Source organism: Saccopteryx leptura, chromosome 2 (assembly GCF_036850995.1).
Source record: "Saccopteryx leptura isolate mSacLep1 chromosome 2, mSacLep1_pri_phased_curated, whole genome shotgun sequence".
Taxonomy (NCBI): Eukaryota; Metazoa; Chordata; class Mammalia; order Chiroptera; family Emballonuridae; genus Saccopteryx; species Saccopteryx leptura.
This window is the reverse complement of record NC_089504.1, coordinates 192691405-192716084: the sequence shown is the minus strand read 5'-3', so window position 1 is coordinate 192716084 and position 24680 is coordinate 192691405. Positions and strand designations below refer to the sequence as shown.

Below are 24680 nucleotides of genomic sequence, written 5' to 3'. Positions count from 1 at the left end.
GTATATTTTATCAAAATTTTAAATACAGCTCAATGATAGGAACTGATAACAATACTTGACTGCATGGTTATCACCCATGGCTACTGCATTGCTGCTTAAAAGATATTTTGGTCAGTAAATTAAAAATATATAAATCGAATAACAAGGCCAGGAAAGTTTTTTTAGAACTGATGTCCTGACCTGAAGTAAACTGTAAATACATTGCCAAGGCAAAAAAAATATGATCATATATATAGAGATCTCTATTTTTTAACCATTTGGCATTTTATAGAAATAATTTCCTTGTTTAAAATAGTATTTTATAGTCCTGTGCACTGATTATCATAGTTCTCTGAATTAAAACTAAACTATAGTTACCTTTGTCAGAATGTCCAGTAGTGAATGCATTAATTGCTCCTTTTGCAGTTCCATGAAGATGGTCCTTCATCCTGTAACTTTTTAAATTTTGGACCAAGAAAGAACCACCACCCAAATCCAATAAACACACAAATAATGGACTCCATATAATAACCATCCAGTGCTGTAACACATGAGCCACCAAGTTTTTGGCAAAGCTGTAAAAATAAAATTATATAAACATAATAAAAATGAAAGTATTTAGCAATTTACATGTTTCTACTCTGCAATTTAAAAGATTGATCAAAATCTATTGTTACCTGTTAATATGCCTTAATATCTAATGTTACTAACAGGATTAAAAGCAATTTTCAGCTCGTGCTATAAACAATACTCATTTTTAAGATACAGCTTCTCATATTTGAAAATGTGAAGAAACATCTAATGAATCTACTCCAGAAGTAGGCTAATGTTACTTTGAAATAATTTATTAACAAACTACCTCCAAATGGTTTTACCTACAACTGTTAAATGAACAGCCAATGAAAGCTCCCTTTTGCTATCAAACTTAACTATTATTAATAATGCGTTTATTAAACAGCCACTGTGTAGGACAGTGACCCTCAGGTGGAGGAGAGAGAATGCTCCTCCCTTGCTGAGAAGCACCTTCAAGTAAGCTACTCTTACTGAGTTGCAAGCACTGTAACCCTTAGTTATGACTGGAATGAAAAAAATCTGAATATTTCTATGTGACATACTATGGGCAAGTATGATTTTTAAAATAATATCGTACTTCTAGAGGCAAAATGAGAAAATTAATATCTTAATATTAATTTAATGTTATCTAAAATTACAACACACTTACCTCAACAGCATCTGCTGTTCGACAATTCTGGTTTGATGCTCCTACACACTCTTTCACGGTGAGGGGATCTACCAGCCAAAGGGCTACTGTGGAAGGCCAGTTTCCTCCCAGATTGGAAACGGTGTTTAAAAGGGTCATATATGTTCCTCCAATAAGTGGATCACTAACCTTTGCATTAAAAGCCATTATGGAAACATACATGCTATATAATGTAACCTACAAGGAAAATATAAAATATCTTTAGTACAATTAGATTATAAAGCTGTAGTCTGAATTAAGAAAATCAAAATCATAAACTTGAAAACTAATTTTCATCACCCATATTAAACTGAAGTCAACAAATGTTTATTGAACATTTCTTATTGGCCAGGCTTTAAGTCAGATCATGACACTATGCCATTCAAGAATTTCTTCTAGGTTGGGAAAATAGGCAATGAATAATTGTGATAAAATGCAGTCAGTATTGTAAATAGAAGAGTGCAATCAACAAAACCCCATATTTGTGCTGCACTAAATATATATGTGTGTATGTATATATATGTACTATACATGTAGCACTCAAATATTAAAAGAAACATGAAATAAAATTATATAATTTTCTTCTACATACACAGAAGAAAAATAACATTTCAAAATTTATGTGACAAAATGAAGAAAAAAATCTCCCTAAACACAAATGTGTTTAAGAGCCAAGAATGGCCTGACCAGGTGGTGGCACAGCAGATAGAGCACTGGACTGGGAGGCAGAGGACCCAGGTTCAAAATCCCGAGGTCATCGCCTTGAGTGCAGGCTCACCAGCTTGAGTGCAGGGTTGCTGGCTTGAGCATAGGATCATAGACCCCATGGTCACTGGCTTGAGCAAGGTGTCACTGACTTGGCTGGAGCCCTCTGTAAAGACACGTATGAGAAACAATCAATGAACAACTAAAGTACTGCTTCTCATCTCTCTCCCTTCCTATTTCTGTCTCGAGCAAAAATAAATAAATAAATAATATTATTTTATTTTATTTTTTTATTTTATTTTATTATTTTTATTTATTCATTTTAGAGAGGAGAGGGGGAGAGAGAGAGAGAGAGAGAGAGAGAGAGAGAGAGAGAAAGAGGAGAGAGAGACAGGGGGGAGGAGCTGGAAGCATCAACTCCCATATGTGCCTTGACCAGGCAAGCCCAGGGTTTCGAACCGGCGACCTCAGCATTTCCAGGTCGACGCTTTATCCACTGCGCCACCACATGTCAGGCAATAAATAATATTAAAGTACACTGTCAAATCATGATTAATTCTTAAAATTTATTATCATTATTTTATTTTAAGGCAAACACTAAAAATAAAAGTCTTCTTTATTTTATAAAGAACAGTTTACTTCCCAAGAAAACCGCAACAAGCTTACCTGGTGTAATGCATAACTCAGCAGCACTATAATATAGTAATATATAGGGAATCCCCCGTGATGTTCTACTCTAGGAGTCCACCAAACCAGCAGAGCATACTCTAATCCAAGCAATAGTCTATAAAAACAACAACAAACTTGGTTAAAAAAAAAACTAAAATAGATATCTCTATGTCTACCACATAAAAAAAAGCCTGTATCTAAAGCCTATTTGGAGATTAAAAAGAGATAAAAGTGTATATAAATTATATTAAAGATGCTTTTCAAGCCTTTTTCCATATATATTCTACACACAGATATTAGTGATACTGATGAGTATTCCTCATTTAACCTTATTTAGTAAGGTTTTATTTTGTTTTTACCTGTAGGGCATGGCTTTGTAAAATATGTTTAGTGGCTGGGGACCTGCAGTGTATTTGCTGATAATCAAAGGCAGTACTATCTGCAAAGGAACCATTGGAACTGCCAACAAGGCTAAATGTTCTTTAGGTACTCCCTCTTCTACCAGTTTCAGTCCTGTTACCGCATCTGCTGCTGAAAAACCAATCTGCAATATAAAAACAAAAAACATTTTAATTTATGACATGAAATATTTTCCTCCAAACATACAAAAATTCTTCAAAAACCTCAATCTCATTATTGACCCATGCCAGTTGCAAGCATCATATTATTATACCTGGTGTAACGATCAAGTTAGAGAAGGTAAACTTATCCTGTGGTATAGTAACAATGTTTTGTGAAAACAACTAAAAATTCAGCATTCTTAGAAACTGTAGGTGGCCCTAATTAAAACTAAATTTCCATTTCAAAAGTTCAATCTCTTATAATAATAAGTATCCAAATCCAGCCTGACCAGGCAGTGGCAGAGTGGATAAAGCATCATCAGCCTGGGACTCAGAGGACCCAGGTTTGAAACCCCAAGGTCACTGGCTTGAGCATGGGATCATAGACATGATTCCATGGTCATTGGCTTGAACCCAAAAGTCACTGGCTTGAAACCCAAGGTCGCTGGCTTGAGCAAGGGGTCATCGGCTCAGCTGTAGCCCCACTCCCCCGTCAAGGCATAATATGAGAAAGCAATCAATGAACAACTAAGGTACTGCAATGAAGAACTGATGCTTCTCATCTCTCTCTCCTTTCCTGTCTGTCCCTATCTCTGTATCTCTTGCTAAAAAAAAAATCCATATAGAAACTTACTGATTTGTATATTTTAAGTTTAAAAGAAAAGTCTTTAATTGACTTTAAATAAATCTGGTTAAAAGGAAGCATCACTGCCACATAAACACATTTTTGATGATTTCTGATAGACTGTAATAAAAATTTCAAAATTCTTCTAACATTTCAAAAGTAATTCTGAGAAAGCATTATATCTGAAAGTTGAAGAAAAGGTAGAAAAAGTATAATTAGATTAATTCTTAAAGACAACAAGGTCCTGGCCAATTGGCTCAGTGGTAGAGCATCGGTGTGAGATGTCCCAGGTTCCATTCCTGGTCAGGGCACATAGGAGTAGTGACTATCTGTTTTCCCCCCTCCTCTTCCCGTTCTCTCTCTCTCTTCTCCTCCTGCAGCCACAGCTCGATTGATTTGAGTGAATCACCCCAGTTACTGAGGATGGCTTTGTGGAGCCTCTGCCTCACATGCTAAAAATAGTTCGGTTGTGAGCATGGCTCCAGATGGGCAGAACATCGGCCCCTGATGGGTAGATCCTGGTTGGGGCACATGTGGGAGTCTGTCTCTCTATCTCCCATTCTCTCACCAGGAAAAAAACAAACAAAAAAACCCAACAACAAAATGTAAGGATGCTAAGAATAGTGAGTAAAAATTGAGGTGAATTAAGACAATTAGATAGTCTCAAAGCATCTCTCCATAAATTAATTACAAAAAGAAAGTAACTTTATAATGGGTTAACATAATCAAAGTTAACAACAGTTAATGGAATAAAGAGACATGATAAAGCTCCTGATGTAATTCCCTGAAGACAACACAATATTACTTCTGTAGTATTTCTGACACATTTGTTTAACTGAGCCTAAACATAAAGAAACATCAGACAAACATAAATAAAAGGCCTATATTTGTAGGAGACAACTCTGCACCAGTATAAATGGCAGTTAACTGCAGAGCAAGGGTTAATAGGAGACAGGAGATCTTGGAGTGTGTTGGCCCATAGAGACACTGGGTTACTCAAGTGCATATGCGCAGGATTCTTGGAGGAATGCCTGTAAGAATCAAATGTACTTTGATTGATAAACTCTGAGACTCTGACTCCTCTTGTGTCCTTGTTCATGAAAAGAAACAGTAGATGTGCAGGGTTGGGGATGAAACAGATGGGAAAAAAGGCTTGTGTAACTTTCTAGTTTTAACTGCTGAGCGATGACTCTTGAAACTCAATAAGTATGCAGAGGCGCTGTTTCTTGGGGCTGATTCTGAGTAAAAGTTTCAGCCCTCTGCTCGGTGTATATAAAATCTGGTGTGTCTTTTGCTTCGCGAGTTTGAACTGTGAAGAAATTCGTAACATATTATTTTAAAATGCCAGGTCACAAAGGGTAAAGAAAGATTCATGCCAACTAAATGTAATGTGGGATCCTGGACAGGGTCCCTAACAAGGAAAAAATAAGGTCACAAAGGCTATTATTGGGACTACTGGTGAAATTTGGATATGGACTATGATTAATAGTATTGTATCAATTTAAAATTTCTTGATTTTTTATTAAGTTGTGGTTTTGTAAGAGAAAGTTGTTCTTTAAAAATACATACTTAAGGCATTTATAAGTAAAGGGGCATGGTATGTACAGATTACTTTCAAATATTTCAGAAGAAATATGTAATACACAGAGTGCAAATTTACAGAATAAAGAAAGTGGAACCAAATGTTAACAATTAGAGAACTTGGGAAGAGATATGTGGGATTTTTTAAATGATACAGTCAATTTGAGTAAGTATGAAATACTATCAAATGAAAAAAATATAAAGGAATGACAAATTCCATATATTTTAACTTGGAATTAAGCCAGAAGGCAAACTTCACAATAAAAAAAAAGATCAAAGATATTTCACTTACATCCAGAAAATAACTTCACTTATATTTCACCCATTCTTTTTGCAAAAATCAGATATACAAACTCATTACAACACTTACTCTGTCTTAATACTGGTAGTAGGAGATATCTGCAATACATACATCTAACAAAAACTTCATATCTAGGATATATAAAAAATAAAAATTCTACAAATTAAAAAAAAAGGCAACTCTGGATATTCAAATGACCATAACTATATGAAAAAATGTTCAATATTTAAAATATCAAAGAAAAACTTACACAAAAAATATTTACTAGTATATATTTATAATAAAAAACTTAAACAAATTAAATATAGTGACAAAAACAATTGAATAAACTATAGCAAATTTATACACTGTGACAATTATATACTTATTAAAAAGTTTTCAAATATTACTTAAAGATATAGGAATATGGAATAAGACAAAAATAAGATAAAAATTTATATACAGTATGATCCAATTAAACTTTTGAAGTATTTATGTGTATATAAATATACATAGCATTAATATCAATTTGATTATATTTATATATGTATAAAGTGTATTATACAAACATGCAGGCACACACACATAAAGAGAGAGAAGTGGGGGCAAGAAGAAAATATACCAAAAATGTTACCAAAGTTGATCTCTAAATTATGTAATTAGTTCATATTATCTTCCTTGAACCTTTCAGCATTTCCTACAGTTAAAACATGTAAGTTCTTTAAGTTTAAACCTCTCTAATGTTTCCTTAAAATTTAACCCACTCTATCATTGGAAAGGAAGAAACACTCACTACTTCAAAACATCAAGGCTATAATTTTTACTTCAGGGTTGTCAAAAGATAGCTGGGAAGTGTTTATGGAGATAGTTTAAATATTAATATGAAACTCCTATAACTGATTTTAGATTTTAGGAATATTAATGCCAACACTAGTAATAGCTCACTATAACAAAGTATATTTACCTTTCTTCTAGCAGAAGTCTTTAAAATGTTTTAAAACTATAAAATTAGGACATCTTAATACAGAAAGCAAAATAAATTAAATAAAAACCTCCAAAATCCCCATGTTTTATGGTATATTACGTTATAATATAAAAAATTCAACTGATTTTTAAATAAATTTCTAATACTCATACATTTCTATATCTTTGTAAATCGTATCCTAAGTAAATAATTTTACTACCTCTGATATTACATGTATACTCATTATAACAATAGAGAGGTATTATTTTTTTCAAGGTATTCACTTGTACACCAAGCATTAATATCATTCATTAAATAAAATTTTACATTTATTAGACATACTTCAAATTGGCACAATTATTTTCAATGTACCAAAACACTTACCTTACTTTGAAGTTATATTTGGTATCATCATACCTTTTATTTTATTTATTTATTTATTTTTGTGACAGAGACAGAGAGAGAGACTTATAGGGACAGACAGACAGGAAGGGAAAGAGATGAGAAGCATCAATTCTTCATTGCGGCACCTTAGTTGTTCATTGATTGCTTTCTCATATGTGCCTTGATGTGGGGGGCTACAGCAGAGCGAGTGACCCCTGCTCAAGCTGGCAACCTCGGGGCTTGGAGCCTGGGTCCTCTGCATCCCCCCAGTCCACCGCTCTATCCACTGCACCACCGCCTGGTAAGGCTCATCATACCTTTTAAAACACATTCAAGAAGCCAAAATTGCCTGACCTGTGGTGGCGCAGTGGATAAAGTGTCGACCTGGAAATGCTGAGGTTGCCGGTTCGAAACCCTGGGCTTGCCTGGTCAAGGCACATATGGGAGTTGATGCTTCCAGCTCCTCCCCACCTTCTCTCTCTGTCTCTCTCTCCTCTCTCTCTCCCTCTCTGTCTCTCTCTCTCCATTTCTCTCTCCTCTCTAAAATGAATAAATAAAATTTAAAAAAAAAGATTAAAAAAAAAAAAAAGACTTCTTAATTTAAAAAAAAAAAAAAAAAAAAAAAAAGCCAAAATTTGTTTTTTATTTAATTCTAATAGTAGTGGAAAGGAAGTTATGATATGAAAAGGCAATAGGAGTATTCCATTTTAGAAATTATAACAGAATGGTAAATTAGGTTTATAAATCTCTTACCTTTGCAGTTAGAATCAGAAGGCAAAATGTCAGAACTGCTGGCATTTTTATAATTGCAAAAAGCAGCTTATAAGTATCTGTGATTCCTTGGGTTTCTTCTTTTCCTACTGATACCTCTTTGTTTTCTTTTTTCAGAACAGCAATTAAAGTTGTTGTTATCAAAAATACAGTTCCCCAGAAAAAAAGGAAATCTGAAATTTAGAATGTTAAAATCTATAATTAATTTTTGAAATGGAGTAACTTCATTGATTGTATAAAGTTCTGTATACAACTTTTCCTCAACTACAATCTGTTTTTAAAAAATTAACACAATGTGCCTATCATGTTCAACATACCATAAGTACCACACATTGCAGATAATCAAGGCAGTCTGGCTCTGTTAAACATACATTACAGAGTGATACTTAACAAAGAAAAATAGGGTTACAGATATTTAGTGGGTTGAATGAAACAAAAGTCTGTCATTTTATTCAAGAAAAGTGGAGGAGGGGGCTCATTGGAAGAGATGATTTTCACATCCCACAGACCAATCAGTCATACTTAAGCACTCAAGCCATTTCAGTTTATCAGGACAACTTAGACAATGAACAGATGATCCTTTAGATTTTCCAACTTTATTTTTAATTTTTCTAATGTTTTAAAATTATTTAAGAATAGCCTTCTCTTTTTAATACTGAGATACAGAAACAATTTCTTCATACTTGTAGTTGCGCAATGTGGACACAAGATTACTGTTTGGGTTTTTCCGATGAAAGATAGCTGGGCCATTAGCCATTATTTTAAACAAATCAAGCAGAGGGGGTGATTAATGTTCTGAAAAATTCTGTATAATAGCTAAAAATAATAGTAAGAAATAAGGCATCCTTTATTGAGTGTATATAATGTGCCATAACACATACTATCTCCTTTACTACAACACCATAGATTAATTACTCATCACCATTTACAAAGAAACAGGCTTCAAGTGGTTTTGCCTGGTTACATTTTAAGTCAGTAATAAAATTGTGACTTGATGCCTTTTACAACTAATTTCAAAACCTGTATCTCCTTAACTATCCTGAGAAACACATCTTATTTTGCCACTATAAAACTTACTGGATAACCTTGTCCAGTTTCTTCATCTGTAAAATATAAAAGGCCCTGGCTAGAAAATCCCAGCAGTTTTCTAGCTCTTAACATTCTAGATTTGTACTCATTTTTGTATCTGTTTACTTGTTATTTTATTGCCCGTGTAACACAACTAACTGTCCATGAAGCCTCATCACCTTTTTTCAAAAACAAGTAGAGCATTCTTCAGTAAGGGCTTTTCCTTTGTATTTGGTCTTGCTGAATGAAGGTGCACTTGAGCCTACTTATGATGGAGGCATACAGCATTATTTATTTAGACTAATTTTCACCTTAGTATTTAAATGCTCCTTTCTTATATGGTAACTGACTTGATTCAGAGCAAATATATAAGATAGGCAAAGCAGGCATTGTTACTATACAGACATGAGAAAAAGAAGCCCAGACTATTTAAATATTTGCCAAAGGTAAAATTATTGAGACAGAACTTGAACCTAAACCTGAATTTGGGTTTATAATTTTTCTATTATTTCATATTAACTGCATAAAAATATTTTTGAAAAATTAATGTTAAAATAAGGATTTACATGGATTGGCTAGTCTCCACAAACCCTACCAAAAAAAAAAAAAATAACTATGCTGTTCAAATGATGCAAATTAAAGATAAAATGCTCAAGCATATATGGAAATTTGTATTCTGAAGGGAGTTCTTTCTCTAACATGGGAAAGTTATACAGAACTTAATTTTAGGTATCAGAAGAAAAATACAAAACATTCTTAAATGCAAAGTTATGCATTTTAAAAGACTAATATATATGTTATAAAGTTCATCAAAACAACATAACACTTTCTAGTTTAATAGGATGTTTTGAATCTGACTAAAAAGGAATAAACAATTTAAGATTATTCTCTAAATGAGGCTAATGTTCATTATTTTTTAAAATAATATTTTTTTATTTATTAAGATTTTATTTATTCATTTTACAGAGGAGGGAGAAAGAGAGAAATGAGAGAGAAGGGGAGAGAAGCAGGAAGCATCAACTCCCATATGTGCCACATAGGCCAGGCTCATGTTCATTTTTGCATCCTTAATGCTATCTGTGAAATCTGACAAATAATGATTTGTTTACAAAATTTTATCTACATTATTCTTAATCAGAAAGTTTTTGTTCCTCATTTGGCTTAAACTTTTTTAGGCTTAAGAAACCCTAAAAAAAAACCAACTGTATTATCACTGTCATCAGATATTTCAATTAATGGTCTATATAAATGTTAAATGAGGCCCTGGCCGGTTGGCTCAGCGGTGGAGCGTCAGCCTGGAGTGCGGGGGACCCGGGTTCAATTCCCAGCCAGGGCACATAGGAGAAGCGCCCATTTGCTTCTCCACCCCCACCCCCTCCTTCCTCTCTGTCTCTCTCTTCCCCTCCCGCAGCCAAGGCTCCATTGGAGCAAAGATGGCCCGGGCGCTGGGGATGGCTCCTTGGCCTGTGCCCCAGGCGCTAGAGTGGCTCTGGTCCGCAGAGCGACGCCCCGGAGGGGCAGAGCATCGCCCCCTGGTGGGCAGAGCGTTGCCCCTGGTGGGCGTGCCGGGTGGATCCCAGTCGGGCGCATGCTGGAGTCTGTCTGACTGTCTCTCCCCATTTCCAGCTTCAGAAAAATACAAAAAAATAATAATAATAATAATAATAAATGTTAAATGAAAATTAAATTTGTCAGTTATAGCCCTGGCCAGATACCGTATTTCCCCCATGTATAAGATGCACCTTTTTTTCAAAAAATTTGGGGTCTAAAAACTGGGTGTGTCTTATACAGTGGTTGTAGTTTTTTTTACTTGCATTTCCCACTTGAGAAGTTGTATGAATTTTATGAATAAAACTTGAGTTCAATAACTTTATATAATACATTTTTTTTTCAAATTTTGACCCCAGAATTAAGGTACGTCTTTTACATGGGATCGTCTTATACATGGGGAATACAGTAGCTCAGCTGGTTAGGGCTTTGTCCCAAAGCACAGAGGTTACTGGTTCAATCCCTGGTCAGGGCACATACAGGAAGAGATCAATGTTCCTGACTCTCTCTCTCTCCCTTCCTTTCTCTCTAAAAAAAAAACAACTTTGTCAGTTATATCCTACTTTAAGTTTCAGTTCTTTTCAAAAAGTTTGCCTAGTCTCTCAATTTTTTTTTGTTTTGTTTTTTTGTGGCAGAGACAGAGTCAGAGAGAGGGACAGATAGGGACAGACAGGAAGGGAGAGAGATGAGAAACATCAATTCTTCGTTGTGGTTTCTTAGTTGTCCATTGATTGATTTCTCATATGTGCCTTGACCAGGGAGGCTACAGCAGACCAAGTGACCCCTTGCTCGAGCCAGCGACCTTGGGTCCAAGCTGGTGAGCTTTGCTCAAACCAGATGAGCCCACGCTCAAGCTGGCAACCTCAGGGTCTCGAACCTGGGTCTTCCACATCCCAGTTCGACGATCTATCTCCACTGTGCCACCACCTGGTCAGGCAGTCTCTCAGTTTTAATGAACAGAATCTTCTAGAATTTAAACTCCTCATATCAATACCAAGAGGGAAAAAAAAGGACTAGTTAAACAGGTCTCAGTTCATAATTTCTTTGTGCTTTGACGACAAAACAACAGTGAACATGAAAGAAGGAAGTGATAACAAGGCACTATTCAGAGCCCTCATGCAAAGGCTTTCCATAGCTCTCATGAACAGAATGAAGCTAATAGCTCAGAAAGAGGCTTTGCCACTGCAAGAAAATATATTGTTTCATGAACATAATTACCATAAATATGGATCAGCAGATGGTTATTGTTTAACATTGCTTTGATGCATCTTTTTTTGTGTGTGTGGTTTTTTTTGTTTGTTTGTTTTTTGTATTTTTCCGAAGCTGGAAACAGGGATAGACAGTCAGACAGACTCCCGCATGCGCCCAACCGGGATCCACCCGGCACGCCCTCCAGGGGGCGACGCTCTGCCCACCAGGGGGCGATGCTCTGCCCCTCCGGGGCGTCGCTCTGTCGCGACCAGAGACACTCTAGCGCCTGGGGCAGAGGCCACGGAGCCATCCCCAGCGCCAGAGCCATCCTTGCTCCAATGGAGCCTTGCTGTGGGAGGGGAAGAGAGAGACAGAGAGGAAGGAGAGGGGGAAGGGTGGAGAAGCAGATGGGCGCTTCTCCTGTGTGCCCTGGCCGGGAATCGAACCGGGACTTCTGCATGCCAGGCCGATGCTTTACCACTGAGCCAACCGGCCAGGGCCGCTTTGATGCATCTTAATGCATACATAGCCTGATATACTAACAACTATATGATCTAAAGATTTCATTATCATTTTGGTTAATTTTGATTTATGTATTTATCTACAAAAGCATTATGATGTATACAATGTATGATGTATATATGATATAATAAAGGAGTCAAAGCTGATGTTCAAGTTTCATAAACATGAATTTTGAGCCAAGACCTATAATACAAACAATATTCTGAAGTGGCTACTCGATCTTACCGAGGGCTCCCATGAATGCAAAAATTAAGAGTATGTGACAATTCACCAGTAATCAAGAAGGATGTAATATCCAGGTGCCTAATGTCCCAAGGCAAAACATGGGACAGTGCAATAAAATAAAAAATAATGATCACATAAAAAAATAAACTGGGAAAATAAAGAAAAAAAAGAAAAAGGATGATCACATCAAATGCTGAAAAAAGATACAAAGAAACTATACCACTTATATATTACTGGCAGAGAGATAAAATGGTATAGCCACCTGGAAAAATTTTTGCCAGTTCCTTTCAGAACTAAAAATGAACTTACAACAAACCTACATTTGCATTCTTGGGCCAGAGAAATGAAGACCTATTTTCACATAGCAATAGCCCAAAACTGGCAACTGCCCATTGAATGAGTAGTTAAATAAACTGTGGTATGTCTAATAAATGGAATACTCAGCAATAAAAAGAAACAAATCATTGCTACATGAAATAACCTGGGTGAACCTCAAAGGAATTACCTGAATGAAAAGGGACAATCTCTAGAGGACACATACTGCATCATGATTTCATTTAGGTAACATTTCTGAAATAACATAATTGTGAAGATGGACAAGAGTAGTGGCTGCTAGGGGTTAGAGATAGACAGGAAGAATTGAATATAGCTATAAAGAGGCAACCCAAAGAAGTCTTGTGGCTATGGCACAGTTGAGTATTTTGATTGCTGTGGTGCTGGTTGTGCAAGGCTACATATGTGATGAAATTGCATATACCACACACATGTACACACATCTATGCAAATACACAAACAAATACATGTATAATGGTGAAATCTGAACAAGCTTTATAGATTGGACCAATGTCAATTTTTTGGTTTTGATATTATACTCGTTATAAAAAATTTTCAGAAAATAAATGGAAAATTTAAGAATGCAAAAGTTCTAAGACTCTGCTAGGAATAAAATATATAGGTCTAGAATACAATATATAATCAAAAAAAGAAAATCTTTTTTTTTTTTTTGTATTTTTCTGAAGTTGGAAAACGGGGAGGCAGTCAGACAGACTCCCGCATGCGCCCGACCAGGATCCACCCGGCATGCCCACCAGGGGCAATGCTCTGTCCATCTGGGGCATCGCTCTGCTGCAACCAGAGCCATTCTAGCACCTGAGGCAGAGGCCATAGAGCCATCCTCAGCGCCCCGGCCAACTTTGCTCCAATGGAGCCTTGGCTGCGGGAGGGGAAGAGAGAGACAGAGAGAAAGGAGAGGGGGAGGGGTGGAGAAGCAGATGGGCGCTTCTCCTGTGTGCCCTGGCCGGGAATCGAACCCAGGACTCCTGCACGCCAGGCTGAAGAAAAGGAAATCTTTACAGACTAATTCAACTGGCCTCTAAATTTTTTTATTTAGTGATTTCAGTGAGAGAGAAAGAGAGATGGGAACATCATGCCATTCCCACATGTGTCCTGATCAGGGATCAAATCAGCAACCTCTGCACTTTCAGTTGATGCTCCAATCAACTGAGCTATCCAGTCAGGGCTTCTTTGCTTTGTTTTTTTGTTTTGTTTTTAAAATGGCTTTAAGACTTTCCTCCTGTGATATGGATTCCAGTTTCTAACATCTGATAGCTAATCCCTCTTGAATATCTAGCCCCAGTATTCTTCCCCCGATCTTACTTTACTACTAGGGCCCCAACATTTGAAAATAAGTTCAAATTTGCTCCACTTGTCTATGCTGAAATGTAAGGTCCATCAGATTTATGAACTTGTTTCATTCAAGGCAAAAAAAAAAGGAAGCTAAACTCAAGGATTTTATATCAACCTTGCCCAGAGATTAACTCATAAAGATGATAAATTAGCCCTGGTCGGTTGGCTCAGCGGTAGAGCATCAGCCTGGCATGTAGAAGTCCCAGGTTCGATTCCTGGTCAGGGCATACAATAAAATAATTTTATTTTATTGCTTCTCCACTCTTCCTCCTCTCTTTCCTCTCTGTCTCTCTCTTCCCCTCCCACAGCCAAGGCTTCATTGGAGCAAAGTGGCCGAGGCGCTGAGGATGGCTCTATGGCCTCTGCCTCAGGCACTAGAATGGCTCCAGTTGCAGCAGAGCAATGCTCCAGAGGGATCAAGCATCGCCTCCTAGTGGGCATGCCGGGTGGATCCCAGTGGGGCACATGTGGGAGTCTGTCTGCCTCCCCCACCTGCTTCTCACTTCAGAAAAATAAAAAAATAAATAATAAATAAAGGTGATAAAGTAGGTTAAAATTTTTTTTATAACTTACTTCCTTATTATAAAGTAAAACTAAATATATTGTGTCCAGTTCTACAAACTTTAACACATGTTATCAATTTCAAATCACAACCATAATTGAGTCAGAATAGTTCTATCACTCCCCAAAACTCCCTCAGGATATCCGTCACCCTCTTTTCACCCACAACCCTTAGCAACTACCAATCTTTTCTCCATCTCTACAGTTTTATCTTTTGAGAATGTAGGGGGATGTTTTAAGCTTACAGATGCTAAAGAATGTATTACAGCCTACATAAAAATAACCAGTCTATTTAGAAATGGGTCAGTTAGTGCTACCGAATTCTAAAAAGTATTGCTAGTCACATAAAATATATTAATAAGTATTGCTTCAGAAAGCAAGGCAGAAATGTCATCAAGAAATTGGCCTAGCCTGACCGGGCAGTGGTGCAGTGGATAGAGCCTCGGACTGGGATGAGGAAGATCCAGGTTCGAGACCCCGAGGTCGCCAGCTTGAGCGCGGGCTCATCTGGTTTAAGCAAAAGCTCACCAGCTTGGACCCAAGGTCGCTGGCTCGAGCAAGGGGTTACTCAGTCGGCTGAAGGCCCATGGTTAAGACACATATGAGAAAGCAATCACTGAACAACTAAGGAGTCACAACGAAAAAATGATGATTGCTGCTTCTCATCTCTCTCTGTTCCTGTCTGTGTGGTCCCTATCTATCCCTCTCTCTGACTCTCGATTTGTTGGAGCATCATCCAAAAGTGCAGAGGTTGCCGGTTCACTCTCAGTCAGGCACATACAGTAACAGCTCGATGTTCCTGTCTCTCTCTCATTTCCTATCTTGCTGAAATAAATTTTTTAAAAAATAATAAGAACTGGTCCTTGGTTCTGCTCTCTTTCTAGTTCAAAGCATGAATGTCTTATAAATACATACTGTTTCTACAATTATCACCACCAGTTTGATTAGCTTCACACTTAAGAGTATCAGTTTTTTCAAAACAACAGTTCCTTTCTCTCTGACTGACTCCTATGTATATGCCTCTATCTGTAAACAAACTGATTCATAAACTATAATATTTATTTATTTATTATTCATTTTAGAGAGGGGAAAGAAAGAGAGGGAGGATGGAGGAGTAACAGGAAGCATCCACTCCCATATGTTCTTTGACCAAGCAAAAGCCCAGGGTTTCAAACCAGCAACCTCAGTGTTCCAGGTAGGTATTTTATCCACTGCGCCACCAGTCAGGACATAAACTGTAATATGTATAGCTCTATTTTCTGGCATCAGACTATCCAGCTACCTGTCCTCAAACCCAAATTTCCTGTTTCCTATTCCAATCACTTCTTCTATTCATTATTCTTACCAGGGCTTATAGAGAAGTCAGCCTTAACTACCAGTTAGACCTGGCCAAGAGACATATTTTATATTAATCTAGTGTTTTTTAAATTAGGGGAAAAAAATAAAAAAGCAAATTTCAGCTTCTCTTGAGTACTTATAAAATCTAGCAATCCTATGATCCTATTGCCACAAGACTACAATTTATTGGCATTGAAGCTCTCTGCCTTTAGATGAGCACGGGTTTTCCAGGACATCACTGTCCCCTACAATCCCTGCAATCTTGCACAAATCCACTCATTTATATTATCCATTTCCCCCTCCATCATTTTGGTTTACAGACTGTAGACTCTAAGTTCCTTAGGAGTAGAGAATTCCCAGGTCTTATTCATCAAATTATAACACTATCACATGGTTAGCACCAAATAGGGAATCTTTGCTGAATAAATGAATAACGTCCATTACTCAAAAACAAAACTTTTTAATCTGTCACTTCTGGGCATTAGATATTCCATGTTATTTTAGACATCAGTAGTCATAGAGCTACTTTTCTCTGGTAGAAAAGCCCTATGCACATATTCTATTATGTTACATTATCCACATATTATATATAAGTAGTCAGGAACCCTAAGCAGTAGGTATATCTCTGCCTATAACTAGCCACTTGGCTGCAGTTTCTTCATCCATAATAAAGGAATTGAAACATGAGATTCTTTCAAGACATAAAACTTTATGTTCTCATCTCTGTTCTGGGTTAATCAGTTCCTGCAGCTTAAAAAGTCACCCCTTTTTGTTACTGAAGATCCTTGAAAACCAAGTGGCAGGACAGAAGAAGCCCACTTCTGAATTCAGCACTGTCCTGGACCCTGAAGGCACCAAATCCAAACTCAGCATAATCAAGGTTTTGTTTCTAAGGGAATCTATGCTCACCTTTTTTCTCTTTTGTTTTAGACAGAGTGGGGAAGCGGGGGAGAGAGGGAGAGAAAGAGAGGACAGGCAGGAAGGGAGACAGATGAGAAGCATTAATTCTTTGTTGCAGCACCTTAGTTGTTCACTCACAGCTTTCTCATATGTGCCTTGATGGGGAGGGGGCTACAGCCAAGCCAGTGACTTTGCTGACTCCTTGCTCAAGCCAACGACCTTGGACTCAAGCCAGTGCTTGGGCTTGAAGCTAGCAACCTTGGGGCTTAAGTCAACGACCATGGGGTCATGTCTATGATCCCACACTCAAGCCAGCGACCCTATGCTCAAGCTGGTGACCTCAGGGTTTCAAACCTGGGTCCTCTGCATTCCAGGCCAATGCTCTATCCACTGCACCACCACCAGGTCAGGTTCACCCTATCCTTCTTGTTCTATTTTTACTGTTTAGATTATTGCCTTCTAGATGGCAAAACTGTTCTTTTTTTAGTATGTTCCATCTCCACATATCTGTAACACACATGTTCACAGAACATAGTTTGGAATTTTACAAAAAGTTACACCTACTTCTAATTTCCTGATTTTTCCTTCTTTCCTTCCCTATCTTTCTTCCTTTCTTCCTCCCTCCCTCCCTCCCTCCCTCCCTCCCTCCTTCCTTCCTTCCTTCCTTCCTTCCTTCTTTTGAGAGAGACATACAAGAAGGGAGGGAGAGGGGGAGAAGCATTAACCTATAGTTGCTTCACTTTAGTTCTGCACTGATTGATTCTCATATGCACCTTGAGTTGCGATCAGACCCCAGACTCAAGCCAAGCCAGAGACCCCTTGCTCAAGCCAGCAACCTTGGACTTCAAGCCAGAGACCTTTGAGTTCAAGCCCAAGACCTTGGGATCTTGCCAAAGATCTTGTGCTCATGCCAGTGATCCTGTGCTCAAGGTGGCCAGCCCATGATCAAATTAGGGACTTCTGCATTCCAGGTCAACACTTTATCCACTGCTCTATCCTGATTTCTCTAAGCATCTGCCTCAGTGTTTGGTCTCTATTTTATTACCTAAGCAATTTTATTTTCTTCATGATTATTTCTGTGCTCTTTAAATTCTTCAAAACCACTGGTTTTTCTTAGTTATACTAGGTTCCAGAAAGTACAGGGCTATAAATGTGATATGTGCAGCCATCACAAGACAAATGAGCCTGACCTGGGGTGGCACAGTGGATAAAGTGTCAATCTAGAATGCTGAGGTCGTCAGTTTAAAACCCTGGGCTTGCCCCGTCAAGGCACATACGAGAAACAACTAGGAAGCACCTACAGCAACTACAAAGCAACTAGGAGTTAATGCTTCCCACTCCTCCCCCATTCTCTCTCTCTCTCCTCTCTCTAAAATCAATAAATAAAATCTTTGCCTGACCAGGCGGTGGCGCAGTGGATAGAGCATCAGACTGGGATACGGAGAACCCAGGTTCCAGACCCCAAGGTCGCCAGCTTGAGCGTGGGCTCATCTGGTTTGAGCAAAGCTCACCAGCTTGGACCCAAGGTCACTGGCTCGAGCAAGGGGTTACTCAGTCTGCTGAAGCCTCACAATCAAGGCACATATGAGATAGCAATCAATGAACCAAAGTGCCACAACGAAAAACTAATGATTGATGCTTCTCATCTCTCTCCATTCCTGTCTGTCTGTACCTATCTATCCCTCTCTCTGACTCTGTCTCTGTAAAAAAAAAAAAAAAATTAATTAAAATAAATAAAATCTTTAAAAAGAGACAAATGAAAATTCAGAAACTCTTCAACTTACTAAAATGTCTGAACCAAAACTAGTAGTCCACTACAGATATAACAAATTAAATAGTAAGCTGCCTGACCAGGTGGTGGCGCAGTAGATAGAGTGTTGGACTGGGACACAGAGGACCTAGGTTCAAAACTCAGAGGTCGCTGGCTTGAGCATGTGATTATAGACATGACCCCACGGTCGCTGGCTTAAACAAGCTGTAACCTCCCCCCCCCCACCTCCCTGTCAAGGTACATATGAGAAACTAAGGTGCCGCAATGAAGACCTGATGCTTCTCATCTCTCTCCTTTCCTGTCTGTCTGTCCCTCTCTCTGTCTCTGGTATGTATGTATGTATAAATAAATAAATAGCTATTTTTTCAATTTCCTGGAGAACAGAGTTCAAATTCCACAGAATAAACAGCTATCCAAAATAACAAATCAGTGTAAATAAAACTCCAATAGCACAAGTTTGGTCTTCCCATTGGGGAACAGTTGTGGCTAAGGGAGGATACAATTATAATGGTTTCAGAATGTCATTCTCTGGAACAGGGGTCCCCAAACTACGGCCCGCGGGCCGCATGCGGCCCCCTGAGGTCATTTATCCAGCCCCGCCGCACTTCCAGAAGGGGCACCTCTTTCATTGGTGGTCAGTGAGAGGAGCATAGTTCCCATTGAAATACTGGTCAGTTTGTTGATTTAAATTTACTTGTTCTTTATTTTAAATATTGTATTTGTTCCCGTTTTGTTTTTTTACTTTAAAATAAGATATGTGCAGTGTGCATAGGGATTTGTTCATAGTTTTTTTTATAGTCTGGCCCTCCAATGGTCTGAGGGACAGTGAACTGGCCCCCTGTGTAAAAAGTTTGGGGACCCCTGCTCTGGAATAATGTTTTATCAATCACTCTTGTATCATACTGAAGAGGAAGTTATAATTTGTTAGAAATTTAGTTTCCATAGCCTCTTAAACCTTAAATTCTCTGCTGAGACTTTTGAATGTTAAATAACACATCATCTCAGTAGTCTTTCCTCATGGCATAAATAGACCAGTACTCCATGAAAAGAAAGACATATAAAAAACAACTAGGTGCCTACTTAATGCAATCAGAAATTATTTTTAGGCAGAGATTCATCCACAGAGCAGGACTGGGACCCCATAACATTTAGAGACAAATCCAGTGCAAAGCAATGAGTTCTCAACTATTTTTGGTCTCAAACCAATTGATGAAAAGTACAATTATCATTTCATCAGTAGTAGTGGCTCACTAGCAATTTGAGGAGATAGAAAGGGGGTCCCTTACGGGGTGGTCTACAGGGGTAGTCTAAGATTTCAGGGGATGAGTAGTTCAGTTGTGAAGACCTCCCTCCTCACCACTCCCCAAATATTATAACTCTTAACTTCCCTCACCACACAACTACCTCTGACATTTACCCTGTTAGGAATTTCCAATCTAATACCCGGAAGATGAGAGAAAGTTTAGCTGTTTGAATTCATCATCACTACCAGAATGAAGAATTCTATATTCCTGATGTTATTACTAATAATGGTGATTGTACTTCTGTTTCTTAGTTGTTAGAAAAGTTAAAGAAAATCCTCAGAAGACCTTCCTGGGGCATGTATTTTACTGATGCAGGAAAAAGGAAATTTTGTAGCACTTACACCCAATTTCTTACTATTATAGATAAACTTCAAACTCTAATAGCATTTAAAGGAAATCTCACCAATTTGGTCACAAACTTTCTTTCAGCACTATTTCTCAAACCCAATCCCCATAATTACTGCTTCAGGCACTCTGAACATCATTAGCATTGTCCTGTACTGTTTTGTATTTTACTTTTTCAATGCATTTTCACCTGGTATTGTAAATTCTGCAATTCCACTTACCCACTTCATGGAATATTATTATTCCAGAGTTAAATATCTGCAATGTGAAGCCTGATTCCCAGTCAGTTAATAACCAGCAAATCTGAGCTCCCCTAAAAAGTGCATTTCTCTCACTGCTTGTGGGTTGGATTCTGCTTTATAGCAGGCTCAGAGAACTCTGTCACTTAGCCGACTAGTTAATGTTTGAATAAATTAACCCTATTCCTTTCACAAGAGAGCTAAATGAAGACTCTTGGTATAAGAATAGGAGCTAGAATTGGATCAGACAGTGTGGAGCTAGATATCTCAATCCAAGGAAAGGAAAAAGAAAAATGTAAACCATAGGTGTCAGGCTGGATTAGTGTCTTCATACTAGCCAGATTTTTTTTAAATGTGCATCTGTACCTTAGGCAACATATCCCTAAACTGAGTTTTGTCTGTCCTTCCACAACAAGGTTACTGGATGAGTTGCCTTTCTCGGCTTACTGCAGAGTACAGATCAATTATGATTACTCCAATGTAGTCGTTCTGGTTGAAGCTCATTTTAACGGAACAGAACACTTACCTTGGGTCATCTATCATAAAATGATTTCCAGTAAATTAAACAACAAGCCTCCTTTCAATGTCACACAATCAAAAGGATTCATAAACAAAATAAACCTAACAGTATAATAGTTTAAATATACTACCTGAGAGAGTAACGATTCCCCTGGGTTGAGGCTGAAACCGCAAATATTTGTTACAAAAGTCTGGGGATTCAAGAGCCAAAAACAAAACATTGCCCAAAAAGTAGCCGGCTGTTTGGCCCACTGAATTGCAAGTAGAAGCATAACCCACGTTCTCCCGGGATAACATAGTTAATGCCCAACCATCCACAGCAATGTCCTGAGTGGCAGCCAGGAATTCAAACAAAAAGAATGTAACTGTGAGAGCCACCACATCGGGGGTTCTGCCATCAGTATTTCCGAGCAAACAGTCCACCTGAGTGGATAAATATATCATGAAGATTCCCAGTATATACTGTGTAGGAACAAGCCAAGATTTGCGACGACCAAAGTTCCTAAAGTAAACCGCATCAACCAATGGGGCCCAGAGCAATTTGAGACTGAAGGGCCAAAAGACAAAACTGAAAAAAGCTTGATCTGTATAGCTAACGTTTTTGCTCTGCAAAATGAGTGGTATGCTTCCTGCCAGGCCCAGTGGAATGCCCTGAAGCACGTAAAGAAAAAGCAACAGAAAAATGCTGCTTAACTCGGCCCGGCATTTCCGTGGGGGTTTTGAAATATCACTGATGCCATTGTCCTCCAGAAGAGCTTCCTTGTCCCCTTCTCCGCCCACCAAGTCCAGCTGAGCGTCATCCCAGCTGCCCGGCGGCAAAGGGCCGCTTTTCATATCCAGAGAGTGGTTGAAAGTCCCTGGCCGTCGTTGCCGACTGTTGTCCTTGTGGGAGATGGTGGGTGACATATTAGAGACAACGCAGAGACCTGTCTGAGGGGGACCGGGGCTCAGCGTCTTGGATGCGTCTAGCTCGAGGCCCAAGGCAGCCGCTCTGAACCAGGTTCGGAGAGGACGGTGGGGCGCGGGATGACAAGGGCACCTCTCACTGCGGCACTGCGTGCTGAAGCCGGGACAGTCCCCTGGCCGTCCACCCAGGCGATGGCGAGGTCGGCGCCCCGTGCAGCGGCGTCAAGGAGCCTGACGGAGCACCGGGCAGCCGCACCGGCCTGTGGCTGGAGAAGGGGCCGCGGTGCTGCAAGGGAAACCCACCTAACTGCGGCGAGACCGAACGGCCAGCCTCCGGACTGACTGACCAACCAACGCGGTAGCTCGCGCCGCTACCAATGCTACGGACAGCACTTTCTGCCCAGCGCTCGGGAGACGCCAGGGAACTTCCTGCCTCGCGCTTCAGGAAATGGTCGCATTCTCAAATAAGTACGGTCTCCGCCTTCCGAGCAAGCCAATCAGGACACGCTCCCGGGGCCTAGCTCGGAAACGGCGCTTGGTAGGAACCCGCCACTCTAGCGGCCGGGGCCTCAGGGGACGATGAACGCGAGCGCACGGTGCGGCCAGGCGGGCCGCCGGGGCGCTCCGGCTCTGTGAGCGCATGCGACCGTACGGAGAGCGTGGGCTTAAGTCATTGGGCCGGTGCAGCCACGTGGGCTAAGCCGAGTCTGCGCTCTGCGGCCGTGCTAATAATGGCGGGCTGCCTCTGATTCTTGCAGTGAGCAAGTGAGGACTGATCTTTCGGCGGGGGAAGGGCAGTGCCCAAAATGCCAGCTAGCAAGTGTGCAATGCTGTTGCTTTCGTAGGCGGGGCAGAGACTGGGAGAGAAGGGTTGAAGTTTCAGAAATTTCTTATCTTGTGCTTTGTGCCCCCACAAGGGTAGAAAAAGGTCTGGTGAAGTGGCAAAGCTGATACTTTACAAAGCCCATTTATAGAGTGAATGAAACTGCTCAAGAGGTATTCGGTTTTCCTGTAGTCCTTTTTTTTCCAGTATGTAGGAAAACGTAGGTGAATTGGGGTCTAGGTGGCCCCATTTACCAGTTGGGTGGGTTGAAATTATACAACTGGTTACATCCCACAATTTTTTACCTACTTGAAAGGTCTTATAAGATCCAAGTGTTAAAGTTTTGTTTCATGTTAACTCAATACATATTCGTTATTGAAATAAGAGAAAGATAACCTTAAGAAACTAACAGCATTATTTGTAATATAAATTGATTGAAATATGGTGTTGGGGGGTGTCTATGGATAGCCTGAACAGCCAGAAAGATAAACAAATGGATTTTAGGGTAAAGCCTGAAACATCGCTAGAGGCAAAAAATGACAAAACTGAAGCTGTCCTACTTCAGACACATTATGAGATGGCAGGGTTTTTCTTTTGTTGTTTGTTTTGTTATTTGTTTTAGGGAGGGGGCAGGTAGGAAGGGAGAGAGATGAGAAGCATCAGTTCTTCGTTGCACATCTTAGTTGTTCATTGATTGCTTTCTCATATGTGCCTTGACCTGGGGGCTACAACAGAATGAGTGACCCTTTGCTCAAACCAGTGACCTTGGGCTTCAAGCTAGTGACCCTTGGGCTCAAGCCGGCGACCATGAGGTCATGTCTATTATCCCACACTCAAGCCAGCAACCCCTCACTCAAGCTGGTGAGACTTCTCAAGCCGGCTGAGCCCACACTCAAACCGGCGACCTCGGTGTTTCAAACCTGGGTCCTCTGCATCTGAGTCCGATGCTCTATCCATTGTGGAAATATCAGGGTTCTTTAGAAAAGATTATAATAGTGGAAAAATAGAAGGCAGCAAGAAAAGAAGACCAAATATGAGAATGGATTGACTCCACAAAAGAGTAGTCACGAGTCTACAGGAGCTGAGCACGGTTATTGAGGACAGGACATTGTAGACATCACTCATTCATAGTCGCCAGGAGTCGAGCTGACACAGTGGCACATAATATAGAAAATACATTATCTATAAAAATTCTATATATAATATATATAAAGTTCTATATGTGTATATATGTACTGTGTATGTGAGTGTGTGTGTGTGTGTGTATACACACACATATATCTGTTCTTTCCTGTTGGATAAGTAAATGCAAAAGCCCTATACTTAAACATACCAAACTTCACATCATTTAAGAGATAAAATGTGTTATTGCTGGAGAGTACAAATGTTGAAATAACTGTTTTTCATCACAAAGTTATTGGAAAGAAATATTGTTTTCCTGAAAATGGACATTAAAATTTGAATATGAAAAATTACTTGTTAAAAGTAACCTAGAGTTTAGTCAGAAAACCAAACTATACAAACACTCATTTCTGAAAATTAATGTTACACAATGTTTCAGAAAGTTGTTTTTTTGTTTATTTGTTTTTGTATTTTTCCAAAGTTAGAAGCAGGGAGGGAGTCAGACTCCCACATGCGCTGACTGGGATCCATCCAGCATGCCCACCAGGGGGCGATGCTCAGCCCTTCTGGGGCATTGCTCTACTGCAGTCCGAGCCAATCTAGTGCCTGTAGTGGAGGCCACAAAGCCTTCCTAAGCGCCTGGGCCAACTTTGCTCCAATGGAGCCTTGGCTGCAGGAGGAGAAGCGAGAGAGAGAAAGAAGATAGGGAAGGGGGAAGAAGCAGATGGGCACTTCTCCTGTGTGCCTTGAACAGGAATTGAACCCGGGACTTCCACACTCTGGGCCAATGCTCTACCGCTGAGCCAACTGGCCAGGGCTCAGAGAGTTTTTGCAACTCTTTAAGAAATGGTAGT

General features: G+C 39.3%; 1 protein-coding gene across 1 annotated transcript; it reads right to left on the bottom strand.

Moving 5' to 3' along the window:
• Positions 1–357: 357 nt before the first annotated feature.
• SLC33A1 (solute carrier family 33 member 1) lies at positions 358–22470 on the bottom strand. Its single transcript, XM_066369875.1, has 6 exons — positions 21107–22470; positions 7741–7931; positions 2953–3137; positions 2591–2708; positions 1202–1417; positions 358–554 (listed from the first exon to the last, which is right to left on the bottom strand). The coding sequence occupies exons 1-6, from the start codon at positions 21879–21881 to the stop codon at positions 387–389; spliced, it is 1653 nt and encodes a 550-aa protein (XP_066225972.1). The 5' UTR covers positions 21882–22470; the 3' UTR covers positions 358–386.
• Between the last annotated feature and the right edge of the window lie 2210 nt (positions 22471–24680).

Bases quoted from the DNA above. Each gene is read 5' to 3' on its own strand.
- SLC33A1 (XM_066369875.1), bottom strand. From the start codon at position 21,881: ATGTCACCCACCATCTCCCACAAGGACAACAGTCGGCAACGACGGCCA. The intron at 7,932-21,106 runs GTAGTATATTTA...TCTAAATTTCAG, and splicing joins GGGAATCGTTACTCTCTCAG to ATTTCCTTTTTTTCTGGGGA. The intron at 1,418-2,590 runs GTAAGCTTGTTG...TTTTCCTTGTAG, and splicing joins TGAGTTATGCATTACACCAG to GTTACATTATATAGCATGTA.